General features: G+C 42.0%; 1 protein-coding gene across 1 annotated transcript in view; it reads left to right on the top strand.

The window, feature by feature from the left end:
• Positions 1–14,475, top strand: part of LOC126470529 (liprin-alpha-1) — a 1,209,312-nt gene that overhangs the window by 1,094,508 nt on the left and 100,329 nt on the right. Inside the window, exons 16-17 of the mRNA XM_050098447.1 lie at positions 1,483–1,700; positions 13,759–13,951. Of these exons, the coding sequence (XP_049954404.1) occupies positions 1,483–1,700; positions 13,759–13,951 (411 nt within the window). The remainder of the gene's footprint in view (positions 1–1,482; positions 1,701–13,758; positions 13,952–14,475) is intronic.

Genomic DNA, 14,475 nt, shown 5'->3' with positions numbered 1-14,475 from the left:
TTTATTGAGGAATCTGTACTAAATTAATTGTTACTACACTCTAAATGACTTATCTTTATTAGAATACAATAACTCATGCTTCTTCTACATCTACATTTACATAGATACGCCACAAGCCACCAGCAGTGTGTGGTGGAGGGTACTCTGTACCACTACTAGCCATTTCCTTTTCTGTTCCACATGCAAATAGGGCGAGGGAGAAACGACTGTCTATATTTGTTCAAATTAGCCCTGATTTCTTGAATCTTATCTTCATATTCCTTATGCACAATGTGTGTTGGTGGCAGTAGAATTGTTTGGCAGTCTGCTTCAAATACCAGTTCCTTAAATTTTCTCAGTAGTGTTTCTTGAAAAGAACATTGCCTTCTCTCCAGAGAGTTCCAATTGAGTTCCTAAAGCATCTCTGTATGACTTGCATGTTGTTCAAACCTACCGGTAACAAATCTAGCAGCCCGCCTCTGAATGCTTCAATGTCTTCCCTTCAGTCCAACATGATACAGATCCCAAATGCTTAAGCAAGAATAGATCCCACCAGCATGCTATATGCAGTCTCCTTTATGGCTGAACCACTTTTTCCTAAAATTTTCCCAATAAACCGAAGTCATCCATTCGCCTTCCCTACCACAGTTCTCACATGCATGTTGCATTTCATATCGCTTTGCAACGTTACACCCAGATATTTATATGACTTGACTGTGTCAAGCAGGACGTTAGTAATACTGTATCCAAACAATACAGGTTTGTTCTTCCTATTCATTCACATTAACTTGCATTTTTCCACATTTAGAGCTAGCTGCCATTCATCACACTAACTAGAAATTTTGTCTAAGTTGTGTTGTATCTTCCTGCAGTCACTGAACTTCGACACCTTACTGTACACCACAGTATCATCAGCTAACACCCACAGATTACTGCCCACCCTGTCCGCCAAATCATGTATTTATATAGAGGACAACAGTGGTCCTATCGCACTTCCCTGGGGCACTCACCATCAAGGACAACATACTGGGTTCTGTTACTTAAAAAGTCTATGAGCCACTCGCATACCTGTGAACTTATTCCATATACTCACACCTAGTTAGCAGCCTGCAGTGGGGCACCGTGTCAAATGCTTTCTGGAAATCTAGAAATATACAATCTGCCTGTTACCCTTCATCCATAGTTTGCTGTATGTCCTGTGAGAATAGGGGAAGCTGAGTTTTGCATGAGTGATGCTTTCTAAACCCCTGCTGATCCATGGACATAAAATTACAGTCTTGCCTCGTGCAGGGTTGCCGCCATGAAGTCCAGTTTATTTGTTTAAATCTACTTTCTGTATTCTCAAAGTACCTTTAAATAATGTGTTTTCTTGTACATCTAATTATCTCAAAGACCTAAAGAATGCAGTTGATGTGATTGTCCTATTTACTTGCAACATAATAAGAAAATTATTTACACTGATGGTACTGTGTTTCTGTAAAGTAACACAATTTTTGTGTTTAGGTATCAATGGGCATCTGTCAAGACTGGGAAAAACTGCAGCAGGCACATGTCTTGGCAAATGTTCAGCAGGCATTTGATGCCTCGAGTGATGCAGAAGGTGAAGACAATGAGAGCATCTTCAGTGCTGCAGAAATACTTTCTCCATCAGGACATACTGATGCTCAGACTCTGGCAATGATGTTACAAGAGCAGTTGGATGCTATCAACAATGAAATAAGGTAAGCTTTATACAGCTTTTTAAACAGTAGGACATACTAACAACAGTTGCATGCTACATTTGTTCCATTATGAAGTTGGTTGTTAACAATCAGCTATAGTTTGAAAACAACATAACATTCACAGATGTAATGCTAAAAGGAGAAATGACTTTACAGTACCCACTGCTCATCCGTAGTGTGGCACAGATGGGAGTGAGGTATTCAGCCATTAAAGATTTTTGAACCCCTACCCAGTGATGTAAAGAATTTAATAGATGACAAAATCAACTTCAAACACAAACTGAAATCATATCTAAACTTAAAATCTTTTGAGTTGTTAGGCCGTGTCATATTTCATCTAAAGTAATTGACATTTCGACCCTCTGCTGGGATCTTCTTCAGGATCTTCCAGTGTCCACTATTCCTAGAACACCGGACACCAGAAGATCCTGAAGAAAATCCCAGCGGAGGGGTCAAAACATTGATTATTTTAGAGGAAATATGATGTGGCCTAACAACCCAGAAAATTTTACCTTTAATGACAGCGACCACGAAGGCCTGCAGACTTACATGAAATCATATCTGCATGATAACTCTTGCTACTCCATTTACAAATTTCCAATGTGTAATTATTTATTTATTTATTTATGGAGAGAGAGAGGGGGGGAGAGAGGGAGAGAGAGAGAGAGAGAGAGAGAGAGAGAGAGAGAGAGAGAGAGAGAGAGAGAGAGAATCGAACATGATTAAGTACAAAGCACTGGAAAAAAATTTGAGGCAGTTATGTGAATAATTTGCATCTCGTATTTCTAACCAAGAATGATGTGTAATATTGATCCATTGAACATGCAAACTTATAACTATTAGTACTTTGAAGTGACTCACCAATCAGAGACAGTAATTTTAATGTGGGATGCTGACAAGAAGGCACAATATGCATTTAAATAGAACTGCATAAATGTTTTATAAACACCCGTAGCTAAGTGGCCAGCACTTTTAAGTAGGATATTGAAAATTTGGTTGAACCTTATATACTACCAAAGAATTTAACATAGAATGAAATGGGTTCCATTGAACACCATGTGTACAATAGGGGAAGCTTTCATCAATGACAAGGATTGATATATCCAGACTATTTTACATCCTCACCTCCTTACACACACACACACACACACACACACACACACACACACACACGCACGTACGTATATGTATACACTCTCTCTTTCCACATCTGTAATGCATTCAAGTGAGACCTCATGCAGAAGATGAAATGAAATGATCAGTCAGCTGGCCAATGTCATATAGTATGACAGTCAGTATGATAGTGTTATGGAGTTTATTTTACTTTCATGTAAGTGTTGTGGAGGCATGGGGTGCATTGTGAGGGGGGTTATACATTTAATGGAAAATTAGTGTGATTGGTATGATAATAGTGGTAATAAGTCTTGCAAAGAAATAGTGGAATAAATTTCCACTTCTCCATATGTATCTTTTAATGCACTTCTCCATATGTATCTTTTAATGCTTCTATTCTGTTTGATAAAGGAAACTTTTTCATTAATATTATATTTTTACTTTTGAAATTACTCATTTCTAGTAACAGAGTGTATTTTGAACAACTGTTCTGGTAACTGAAAACAAATGAAATACACTCATTCACCAGAGCTGAGCAACAAACTAACTTCTTACACCCAAAACTCCTTGAGTTTTGTATTAGTCTCTCTCTCTCTCTCTCTCTCTCTCTCTCTCTCTCTCTCTCTGTCTCACACACACACACACACACACACACACACACACACACACACACACTAAAATTGTAACCAGCTGGAAACTGCAGTGTGACATTTAGTGTTTTTTAGCTTTATTCTGTTGCAGAATACTATATTACTGTGCATTACTCCATAGGTTAATTACAGTTTGAAATGAAATTACAGCAGATGATTCACTTAGAAAAATTATTTACACAAAAATGTGAATGTGAATTTTCTCTAAGTGAATGAGAGAGTGAGGGGTGAGGTCTGCTTAACTTTCCACATGAGATGTAGAACATTAGGTAATGCAGTGTACTTGTATTCATGAAGAGTGATGTTCAAGTCCCCTTCCTTGTCTGTCACAGTGTGCTCTGTATCCTTCCTTTTTTTTATCTTAATCTCACCAAAAACTATAGCATATTGGTCATTTTATTGAGAATCAATCCAGTTACACTTTCTCAATGTATATGCAAATAATATGAAATTAGGAAGTCAAAAATAATAGAAGATACACTGAAGAAAGGGAATCTGAAGTGTAACAGTAAAATACTATTTTGTTGCAATGGCAAAAGTTAGGCAGTAAATAAATCAATGTCAGTTACAACCATGTGTTCAAAGAATAACAGCATTAGGGATTGTAAAGGTAAAGAGTCAAAATGATAGTTCTGGTTTACCATCTGGGAAGGATATTTTCTGCTATAGCATTGCTTGCTTTGTGTGGGGACAGATCTTATTTGTGTATTCATTGTTAGTATATATATATATATATATATATATATATATATATATATATATATTTTGTATGTGGATAGAAATTTTCTGAAGGACGCTGTTTTGTGCACAGTACAATGTAACATGGTGTGACATTACTAGTTGATAGCCATATTCAGCTTTAACAAGACAAATCGTTGTTGTCTTGTAAGGTACATATAAGAATCAGTGTGGAAAGCATATCTTAGAACCAAACAAAGTGTTACAAGGATATGGTGTTCTGTGCGATACTGCTGTACAGTGAATATGAAATATCATGAAGTGTCTTCAGTCTCATTATTCATATCCATCTCTCCTGTATTAGATTGTTCACATCAGTCTACTAAAGTCCATGCTCAGTTCTTCTGTTTCTAGCAATGACTACACTACATTATCACAAAAGAAACAAGACTATCAACACTGCTAAACAACTGTGTATCATGGTGTGTTAATACATGAATGTGTATATTATCTTTATGCCATTGCAAGCTTCATCAAAGTTGAAACTTCTTGGCAGATAAATACTGTGTGCTGGACTGAGATTCAAACTCAAGACCTTTGCCTTTTGTGGGCAAGTGCTCTGCCAACTGATCTACTCAAGGGCAACTCAAGACATCCTCACAGCTTTACTTCTGTTAGTACCTCATCTCCTACCTTCCAAACTTCACAGAAGTTCTCCTGTGGAACTTGGAGGTCTAGCACTCCTGGAAGAAAGGATATTATGGAGACATGGCTTAGCTTGGGTAGCTCAGTTAGTAGAGCACTTGCCAGAAAAAGACAAAGGTCGTGAGTTTGAGTCTTGGTCCAGCACTCAGTTATAATCTGCCAGGAAGTTTCATATCAGTTCACACTCTGCTACAATATCCTTTCTTTCTGGAATGCTAGTCCTGCAAGTTTCACAAGAGAACTCCTATGAAGTTTGGAATGTATGTGATGAGGTACTGGCAGAAGTAAAGCTGTGAGGACAGGTTGTGAGTCATGCTTGGGTAGCTCAGTTGGTAGAGCACTTGTTCACAAAAAGAAAAGGTCCCGAGTTCTAGGTCTGGCACATGGTTTTAGTATGCCAGGAAGTTTCATATCACAGCACACTCTGCAGCAGAGTGAAAATTTCAATCTGGATTCATCAAAATTGGTGCCAGAGTAAAAGCAGTTTATGAAATTACAGGGATGTAGATTATCTCTTCAGAAGGCAAAATTCTGTGTGTTCTTTCATATAGTGGTAATAAATGATTAAGTGATTCATTTTACAAATAAAAACAATATGTTGTTGTTGTGGTCTTCACTTCAAAGCCTGTGCAAGCCTCTTAATCTCCAAATAACAGCTGCAACCTACATTCGTTTTGAACCTACTTACTGTATTCATCCTTTGGTCTTCCTGTACAATTTTTATCCATCACACTTCCCTCAAGTACTAAGTTGATTATTCCTTGATGTCTCAGAACATGTGCTATCAAACAATCCCTTCTTTTAGTCAAGTTGTGCCACAGATTTCTTTTCTCATGAAATCGATTCAGTACCACCTCATTATTTATGTTATCTACCCATCTAATCTTCAGCATTCTTGGAAGATTTTATTCTCTCTTCTTGTCTGAACTGTTCATTGTCCACATTTGACTTCTGTACAATGCAACACTGCAGACAAATATCTTCAGAAGAGACTTCCTAACATTTAAACTCATTTGAGATGTTAACAAATTTATCTTCTTCAGGCTTGCTTTTCTTGCCATTGCCAGTCTACATTTTATATCCTATCTACTTCAGCCATCATCAGCTATTTTATTTCCAAAGTGGCAAATCTCTTTTACTACTTTTAGTGTTTCATTTCATAATCTAAATCCCTCAGAACTGCCTGATTTAATTCAGTTACATTCCATTTGCCATGTTTTATGTTTTGTTGCTGCTCAAATTATGTCCTCCATACTGACACTGTCAATTCCATTAAACTGCTCTTCCAAATCCTTTGGTGTCTCCAAGAGGATTACAGTGTCATCAGCAAACCTCATAGGTCATTTTATTACTTCTTCCTGTACTTTATTCCTTCCCAAAATTTTTCTTTTGTTTCCTTTGCTGCTTGTTCAGTGTACAGATTGAATAATTTCAGTGCTAGGCTACAACCCTGTCTCAATCCCTTCCAAACCACTGCTTCCCTTTCATGCTCTTCGCCTCTTACAACTGCTGTACGGTTTCTGTATATAAATAAATAAACTTTCACACCATGTTTTTTTTACCCCTTCTACCTTTAGAATTTCAAAGAGTGTATTCTATTCATGATTGCCATACCTTTCTGTAAGTCTACAAATGCTGTAAATGTAGGTTTGCCTTTCTTTAATCTGTCTTCCAAGATAAGTCACAGGGTCAGTATTGCCTCGCATATTACTACATTTCTCCGAAACCCAAACTGATCTCTCCTGAGGTTGTTTTCCATCAGTCTTTCCATTCTTCTATAAATAATTTGTGTCAGAATTCTGCAACCATGATGTGCTGAACTGATAGTTTGGCAATATTCCCACTGTCAGCACATCTTTCCTTTGGAATTGGAATCACAATGCTTCCAGCATTATGGAAAGTGAAATATGATGATTGTACAAACAATATCTTTTCTCTGTATGTAAGCTGTAATGAAGTTCATGAATTTGTTGAATGATTCCTTGTTCATTGTTAAAATATTCCGATAGGCATCTGTCTCTGTGCTAGTTCTCTTAGCATGTTAGTTTGACCCTGTGCAGAATGCCTTCCAAGTCACTTTTTTGCCCATTACCACTTCTCTTGCCCTTTTTCTTTTTGCAGTACACAGCGAATGCATTGGAGTTCTAGATAATCAAATGTTGACATGTTCACCATGAAAGCAGAGTTCTACCTTCCCAGGCATAAATATTGCACAATAATATTGTGTTGTTTCTTAGCCTCACACTTTTGCAAAATATATTGACACAATATTATTGCACAATAAATAGTGAGAGTGTGATGGTCCATTTACAGTTTAAAATATTGTTTCAGAATATGCCTCTAACCATAATATAATCAACCTGAAACCTTCCAGGGTGTCAAAGTCTCTTCTACGTTTCATAATTCTTAAATTAAAAAATTAAATTATGCTCCTTTCAAAATTCTGCCAGTTGCCTTCTTCTTTCATTACTTTCCCCCAGTCCATATTATTATACTATTTTTGGTTTTCAATCTTTTCCCACTGTCGAATCCCAGTCCCCCATGACAGTTAAGTTTTCCTCTTCTTTAACTAACTGAATAATTTCTTTTACCTCTTAATACGTTTTTTTTCCAATTTAATCATCATCATCATCTGCATAACTGGTTGGCATATGAACTTGTACTACTGTGGTGGGCATTGGCTTCGTGTCTAACTTGGCTAGGGTAATATGTTCAATATTCTGTTCATAGAAACTTACCAACATCATTATTTCCTTATTCATTATTAGACCTACTCTTGCATTACCCCTATATGATTTTGTATTTAGGCCCTGTACTCACCTGCCCAGAAGTTCTGTTCATCCTGCCACTGAACTTCACTAATTCCCACTATATCTAACTTTAGCTGATCCATTTCACTTTTTAAATTTTATCCAAGAGAATGCCATCATTTTACCATACAGCAGAGATGGATGTCTTTGAGAAAAATAACAACTGTAATTTTTCTTTGCTTTTACCCATTTGCAGTACAAGCACAGCAAGGCCTTGTTGTCTGATGTTACATGATCAGATCAGTCAGTCATCCAGACTGTTGCCCCTGGAGCAAGTGAAAAAGCTGCTGCCTGTCTTCAAATACCTTATGTTAGTCTCACCTCTCCACAGATACCCCTCTAATGTCGTTGCACGTATGCTATGAACCACACAAGCCTCCCACCTTGGCAACGTCTATGGTTCATGAAGGTAGGAAAACAATGTAAAATCTGATAAAATGATATATTTAGAAAAAAAAATTGTTGTTCTTTCGTATGAAACTTCATCTTGCAGAAATGATTACTCAGACACTTCTTGCACATGTTTCAATTCTTCTATGACGTTTCACATGTCCCAAAAAGAGAGACAGAGGCTGAGGGACGGTTATTAGACAAAAGTGGAAAGAGTGTGACATGCAAATACGCCAGAACCATAAACACTAACAGATGTACTTCATGCAGCACATGCTTTGGAAAGCAATCCACAGCAGTCATTTATAGATGTGGACATTTTTAGATATGGTTCCTAGTAACTCAGAATAAGGGAGTTAGAACAGTGAGCTAAATAATGCCATGTCTTAATGGATTTGATAACAGCTATTGCTGTAATCCATGCAAAAAACAAATACATGGATACAAAACAGATGCTGATGAATGAAACATTCAGTATGTTGTTTGTTTGGTTGTGTTTAATCCATAAAACATTCAAGTATGGTTAAATAATGTGACTAATATTGTGTACTGTCATTTCAGTGTTCATAAAATTATAGTTTAACACTAAATTTAAGCTTGAAACGAGGACATATCAGAAGCTTGGCACACCACAGAAATGGAAATAATAATATAAAAAGTCCTCAAAAGGTCAATCACATCAGCCAAATGGTGGTAGGTGTTATAACCTTTAATCACCAATAATTGCGTGGATATTCAAACACACTCACTTATGAACAATAACTGGTTACATGATAACAACTCAGTATCTCTCATTCGACTGCCATGCCGTGACATGCGGCCGGCGCCGGTCGTAGCTAGGAGGCGCTCCCACGCCGAGTTGCGGAGCGCTTCTATCGCCGTTTGCGCGTACTGTCATGGCGGCACTGTTAAATGTCGTGGCACTGTCACAACACTTTTCCCCCCTTGGGAAAAAAAAAACACTCACTTACTTGGAGACATGGACAGAGTGGAGACATCCATGGCCTCTTGTGAGGCCCCGAGAAGATCCCGTGTAGAGACATGAGAGTATGGTCGAAAATGTCCAGGACGGAAGCTCGTGCGTGGAACGTGCCTCCTGGACGAGATGATGGGTGAAAACTCTGGAGCAGCATCCATAGGTGTCGTGGACCTGAGATGATGGGTGAAAACTCTGGAGCAGCATCCATAGGTGTCGTGGACCTGGGGGTGTGTTCCAGCTAGATGGGTCCCGGAGAAGGCGGCGTCGCGACTGGGGTCGGTTCCAGCGTACTCGGAAGCGGTAGCGGGTAGCGACGTCGGCTGCATCAGCACGTACGGTAGATCGGCAGCAGCGACAGGACTGGCTTCTCGGGCTGGTGGAGGCAAAGGAAGGGGCGGTGGCACCGGCGTGGCCACCACTCGTGGGCGCATCTGGTCGTAATGGCGAACAACCATGCCATCGTCCGTACGTATTTCACAAAGCCGGCGGCCGCGAAGAGCCTTGACCACCCCTGGAATCCATTTAGGGCGAGATCCCTACCCTCATGCCCACACGTCGGCGCCCACCGAGTATTTTCCCGCACTAGGGGACACAGCACAAGGCCTGACAGGGTGAAGCAGGTGCAGTAGAGTGCGCGGTTGGCGGCCATGTAGAAGTTCAGCAGGGCTGCGATCACCCAGAGGCGTGAAGCGATAAGAACTCAGAAATTGCAGCAGAGCGTCATCTGTGGAAAAATCACTAAGGAATTTTTTCATCTGGCTTTTGAAAGTGCAGACAAGGCGCTCAACCTCCCCATTCGATTGCGGATGGAAGGGCAGTGCTGTAACATGATGAATCCCTTGTCCAGTACAAAAATCACGGAAGGCCTGTGAAGAGAACTGAGGGCCATTGTCCGTGACGATCGTGGATGGAAGACCTTCTAGCGCAAAGATTTTGGACAAAGCAAGTGTTGTCGCTGCAGTGGTGGGCGACGGACATCGAACAACAAACGGAAACTATGAGAAGGCGTCAATCAACAGTAGCCAATAAGTACTGAGGAAGGGGCTGGCAAAGATAGCGTGCACCCATTCCCATGGCTGCGCCGGATCAGTCCACGGAGAGGGCATTGTACGAGGTACAGCCAGTTGTTGAGCACACTGACCACACCCAGCAACCATGTGGGCGATGTCCGAATCAGTACTGGGTCAATAAACGTGCCTGTGGGCCAGGGACTTAGTCCGAGAAATCCCCCAATGGCCTTCATGCAACAGTTTGAGAACATCTTTGCGAAGAGAGGCTGGCACCACGACCCGTGGAGATGCGCCATCCGTGGCCAGAAGAACAACACCATCACGAACAGACAGATGAAGGTGCAGGTAGTTGCGAAGGGGATCCGATGCCCAGCTCTTGGTCCTGTCCGGCCAACCCTGTTGAACAAAACCGATCACCTGACGCAGGACCAGGTCCCACGCAGTAGCCGACGCGACCTGCGAACCTGTAAGTGGAAAACCCTCGACCGCACGACGTTCTTCCTCATCAATGTGGAAACAGAGTAGTTCATCACGATCGAAAACCGGGTTGGGGTCCATCGGCAATCGCGACAATGCGTCAGCATTGGCGTGCTGGCCCGTGGGGCGATAGTGAATCTCATAGTGAAAACGAGACAAGTATAAGGCCCAACATTGCAGGCGGTGAGCTGCCTTATCCGGAAGCGACACCGATGGGCTGAACTGAGGGACCAGCGGCTTGTGGTCGGTGATGAGGTGAAACTTAGAACCATACAAAAAAACGCTGAACTTTTTTAGAGCATAAATGATAGCGAGCGCTTCCTTTTCGATTTGAGAGTAATGCTGTTGTGCATTGTTGAGGGTCTTGGAAGCATAGGCGATGGGTTGTTCCGACCCGTCTTGATACCGATGGGTGAGAACAGCCCCTAGGCCATACTGTGACGCGTCGGTCGCCAGAACCAAGTGCTGACCCGGACGGAATGTGGCAAGACAAGGCGCCGACTGCAAACGAGCCTTCAGGCGGACAAAAGCCTGCTCACACTCGTCGGACCAACAGAAAGGGACGTTTTTGCGTAACAGCTGATGCAGAGGATGAGCTACCGCCACCGCGGATGGAATGAATTTGTGATAATAAGCAATCTTGCCTAGAAACGCCTGAAGTTCTTTGACCATAGACGGCTGGGGTAGAGCGTTAATGGCCGCAACGTGCTGACGTAGAGGACGTATACTCTCACGGGACAAGTGGAAACCAAGATACACAATGGAGGGTTGGAAGAACTGTGACTTGTCCAGATTGCACTTCAACCCAGCCGAATGCAAAACCCGAAACAGTGAATGCAAATTGCGAAGGTGCTCCTCAGTGGAGGTCCCCGTGACAACAATATCATCCAGATAGTTGATGCAGCCAGGAGCGGAAGCCATGAGCTGTTCCAAAAGCCGCTGAAAAATGGCTGGCGCGCTAGCGACGCCAAATGGTAACCGCTGGTACTGATACAACCCACAAGGAGTGTTGATGACGAGAAATTCCTTGGAAGAAGCATCCAACGGCAACTGATGGTACGCCTCCGATAAGTCAAGTTTGGAAAAGAACTGGCCCCCAGCGAGCTTGGTAAATAACTCCTCAGGACAGGGAAGAGGATAAGTGTCAATGAGGCTCTGAGCGTTGACGGTGGCTTTAAAATCAACACACGGTCACAGACTCCCGTTTGGTTTAGAAACCACCACGATTGGCGATGCCCATTCGCTAGAGGTAACAGGAAGGAGAATCCCTGAAGCTGTTAACCTGTCTATCTCAGCCTTGACAGGTGCACGCAACGCCACCGGAATAGGGCGTGCCCAGAAAAACTTAGGGCGAGCTGTAGGTTTAAGAGTAATGTGGGCTTCAAAATCCTTGGCACGACCCAGACCAGCAGGGCATGACCCAGACCAGCAGAGAACACGGACGAAAATTCAGAACACAATCCATCCAGCTGTTGATACAGAATATCCTCAGATATGAGGTGCACATCATCATCAATGGAGAACCCGAACACCTGGAAAGCATCATAACCGAACAGGTTTTCAGTGCCCTCATGATCCACCACATAAAACGTGAGGGGCCTAACAACACACTTGTAGGCAGTGGAAGCATCAAACTGGCCAATGATAGGAATTTTCTGTTTATTATAAGTTCTCAGATTTCGCGTAACTGGAGACAAGGGAGGGGATCCCAACTCCAAATACGTTCGAGAATTAATGAGAGTTACTGCAGAGCCAGTGTCCACTTGCACGCAAATGTCTTTATCCAGAACACGAACAGTAACAAACAACTTATTTGTTTGAGAAAGCACACAGTTAACATCCATGTCCGATGCCTCGTCCTCGTCGACAGGAACTTTAGGGGACTGACACACAGAAGCAATGTGGCCTTTTTTTCTACATGAATTACACGTAGCCCAACGTTTTGGACACGCGGCCCTGTCATGCTGTACGAAACAACGTGGACAAGAAGGAAGTGTGGAACGAACCTGCTTCTGTGGTTGCTGTTTTCGCTGTGAGCGTTGCGGCCCAACGCGATGTTGTTTACATGAGTGAACCACCGCCACATCTTCGTTCTCCTGTGAAACAGGCAAATTGTCCGTGTTGAAAGTTGATTGTACAGCGCCTACATCACACCACGTGTCTATTTGTGCGCCAGCAGCGTGAGACACTTCAAAGGATTGAGTGAGCTGTAGAATAGCGTCCCTAACCATTGAATCAGCATAAGACTCATGATGAGTGTCCGTGACAAACTGACATTTCCTACTCAGACCGTGTAGTTCCACTGCTCAAGCCCGGTAAGATTGATGGGGCTGTTTACGACACCGGTAGAACACCACGCGGGCGGTGACGATGTGGGTGTTTTTGCGGTAATAGTTAGACAATAAGTCACACATTTCTTGGAAGGACAGGGAGGCTGGTTCCCACAAAGGGGCTAACTGAGATAGCAGCTGATAGATCCGTGGGGAAATCCAAGATATAAATAACGACTTACACATAGGAGCGTCGACAATGCCGAAAGCCAAGAAGTGTTGCTGCAAACGCTTCTCATAATCCTCCCAGTCTTCAGCAGCCTCGTCATAAGGAGGGAATGGAGACGGAGAAGAGGAAGACAGACGATGAGTAAGCGACGTCGACAGCGCCTGAATAGCAGCCGTCGGCTGTGTTTGTTGTTCAATGAGCGCTTGCATAAGCTGTTCCATGTCTGCCCCGCCATGAACACACAAATCCACAACGCAGTGAAAATATCCAACCTCGGCGCCAGAAAGTGTTATAACCTTTAATCACCAATAATTGCGTGGATATTCAAACACACTCACTTATGAACAATAGCTGGTTACATGATAACAACTCAGTATCTCTCATTCGACTGCCGTGCCGTGACATGCGGCCGGCGCCGTTCGTAGCTAGGTGGCGCTCCCGTGCTCAGCCAAGTTGCGGAGCGCCTCTATCGCCGTTTGCGCGTACTGTCGTGGCGGCACTGTTAAATGTCGTGCCACTGTCACAGCAGTAGGGTCAATTACAAACAGAGATGAAGACAATTTCTACTTTTGGCTTTTGCAGACTTTAATGGGATGTTGAACATCCAGTTTCTTCATGTTTACTTGCAGAAATATAGAAAAAATCTGAAAAAATCATCAGAAACTTTTGTAATTTTGTGAGTCAGATTTACATTCTGTTACTGGTTTGCTTGTATTTGTGTTAGAAATTATTTGTATTGCATTTCAGACTTATACAAGAAGAGAAACAAAGCACAGAGGCACGTGCCGAAGAACTTGAGTCACGTGTTGGGAGCTTGGAGCACATGAACCTCTTGGCTCGGGGCCGTAGTTTTGAGCGCACATCACCACCACTTAGTGGTCGATCCACGCCAAAGTCTCATCACTCACCCCAGAGAGATTATCTCCACAAATATCATACAGTAAGCTGTTACTTTGTTTCAAGCATGTGATGTGTAATGGTAGTGGTAGTGGAATGAAAAGTATCACTTTTATGGCTGTGTAAAGTTACCCGCATCTGTAGCACTCCCAGTTGTTCACAGTGAAGTTAATGGGTGATCTCTTAAGTTTTGTTTTGCATTTAGGAATAATGTACTGTTGCATCTTCTTCCCAATACATCATATCATTTAATTCTGCACTACTAACTGCTAAGTACATGCGTTTGTTTGTGTGCCCTCTTCCCTCTGTACTACACACACACACACACACACACACACACACACACACACACGCACACACACATACACACACACCTTACAGCTTTAGAAAGAAGTAATTACCAGTGGAAAAATTCCCCTATTGGAGCACAAAATATGAATATGCTCCTGTTTGCTTAAAAGACTCAGACTGAAAAGTGATGTACAAGCTGCCTCATCCTACCTTTCTCAGCACCTTTAAAAATTTTCCCAAAAATTTTGGAATGGGAATAGATTCGCACTTATTTTA

This window comes from Schistocerca serialis, chromosome 3 (assembly GCF_023864345.2).
Source record: "Schistocerca serialis cubense isolate TAMUIC-IGC-003099 chromosome 3, iqSchSeri2.2, whole genome shotgun sequence".
Lineage (NCBI taxonomy): Eukaryota > Metazoa > Arthropoda > Insecta > Orthoptera > Acrididae > Schistocerca > Schistocerca serialis.
The sequence above is the reverse complement of the archived record's forward strand: the minus strand, read 5'-3'. Positions and strand labels throughout refer to the sequence as shown.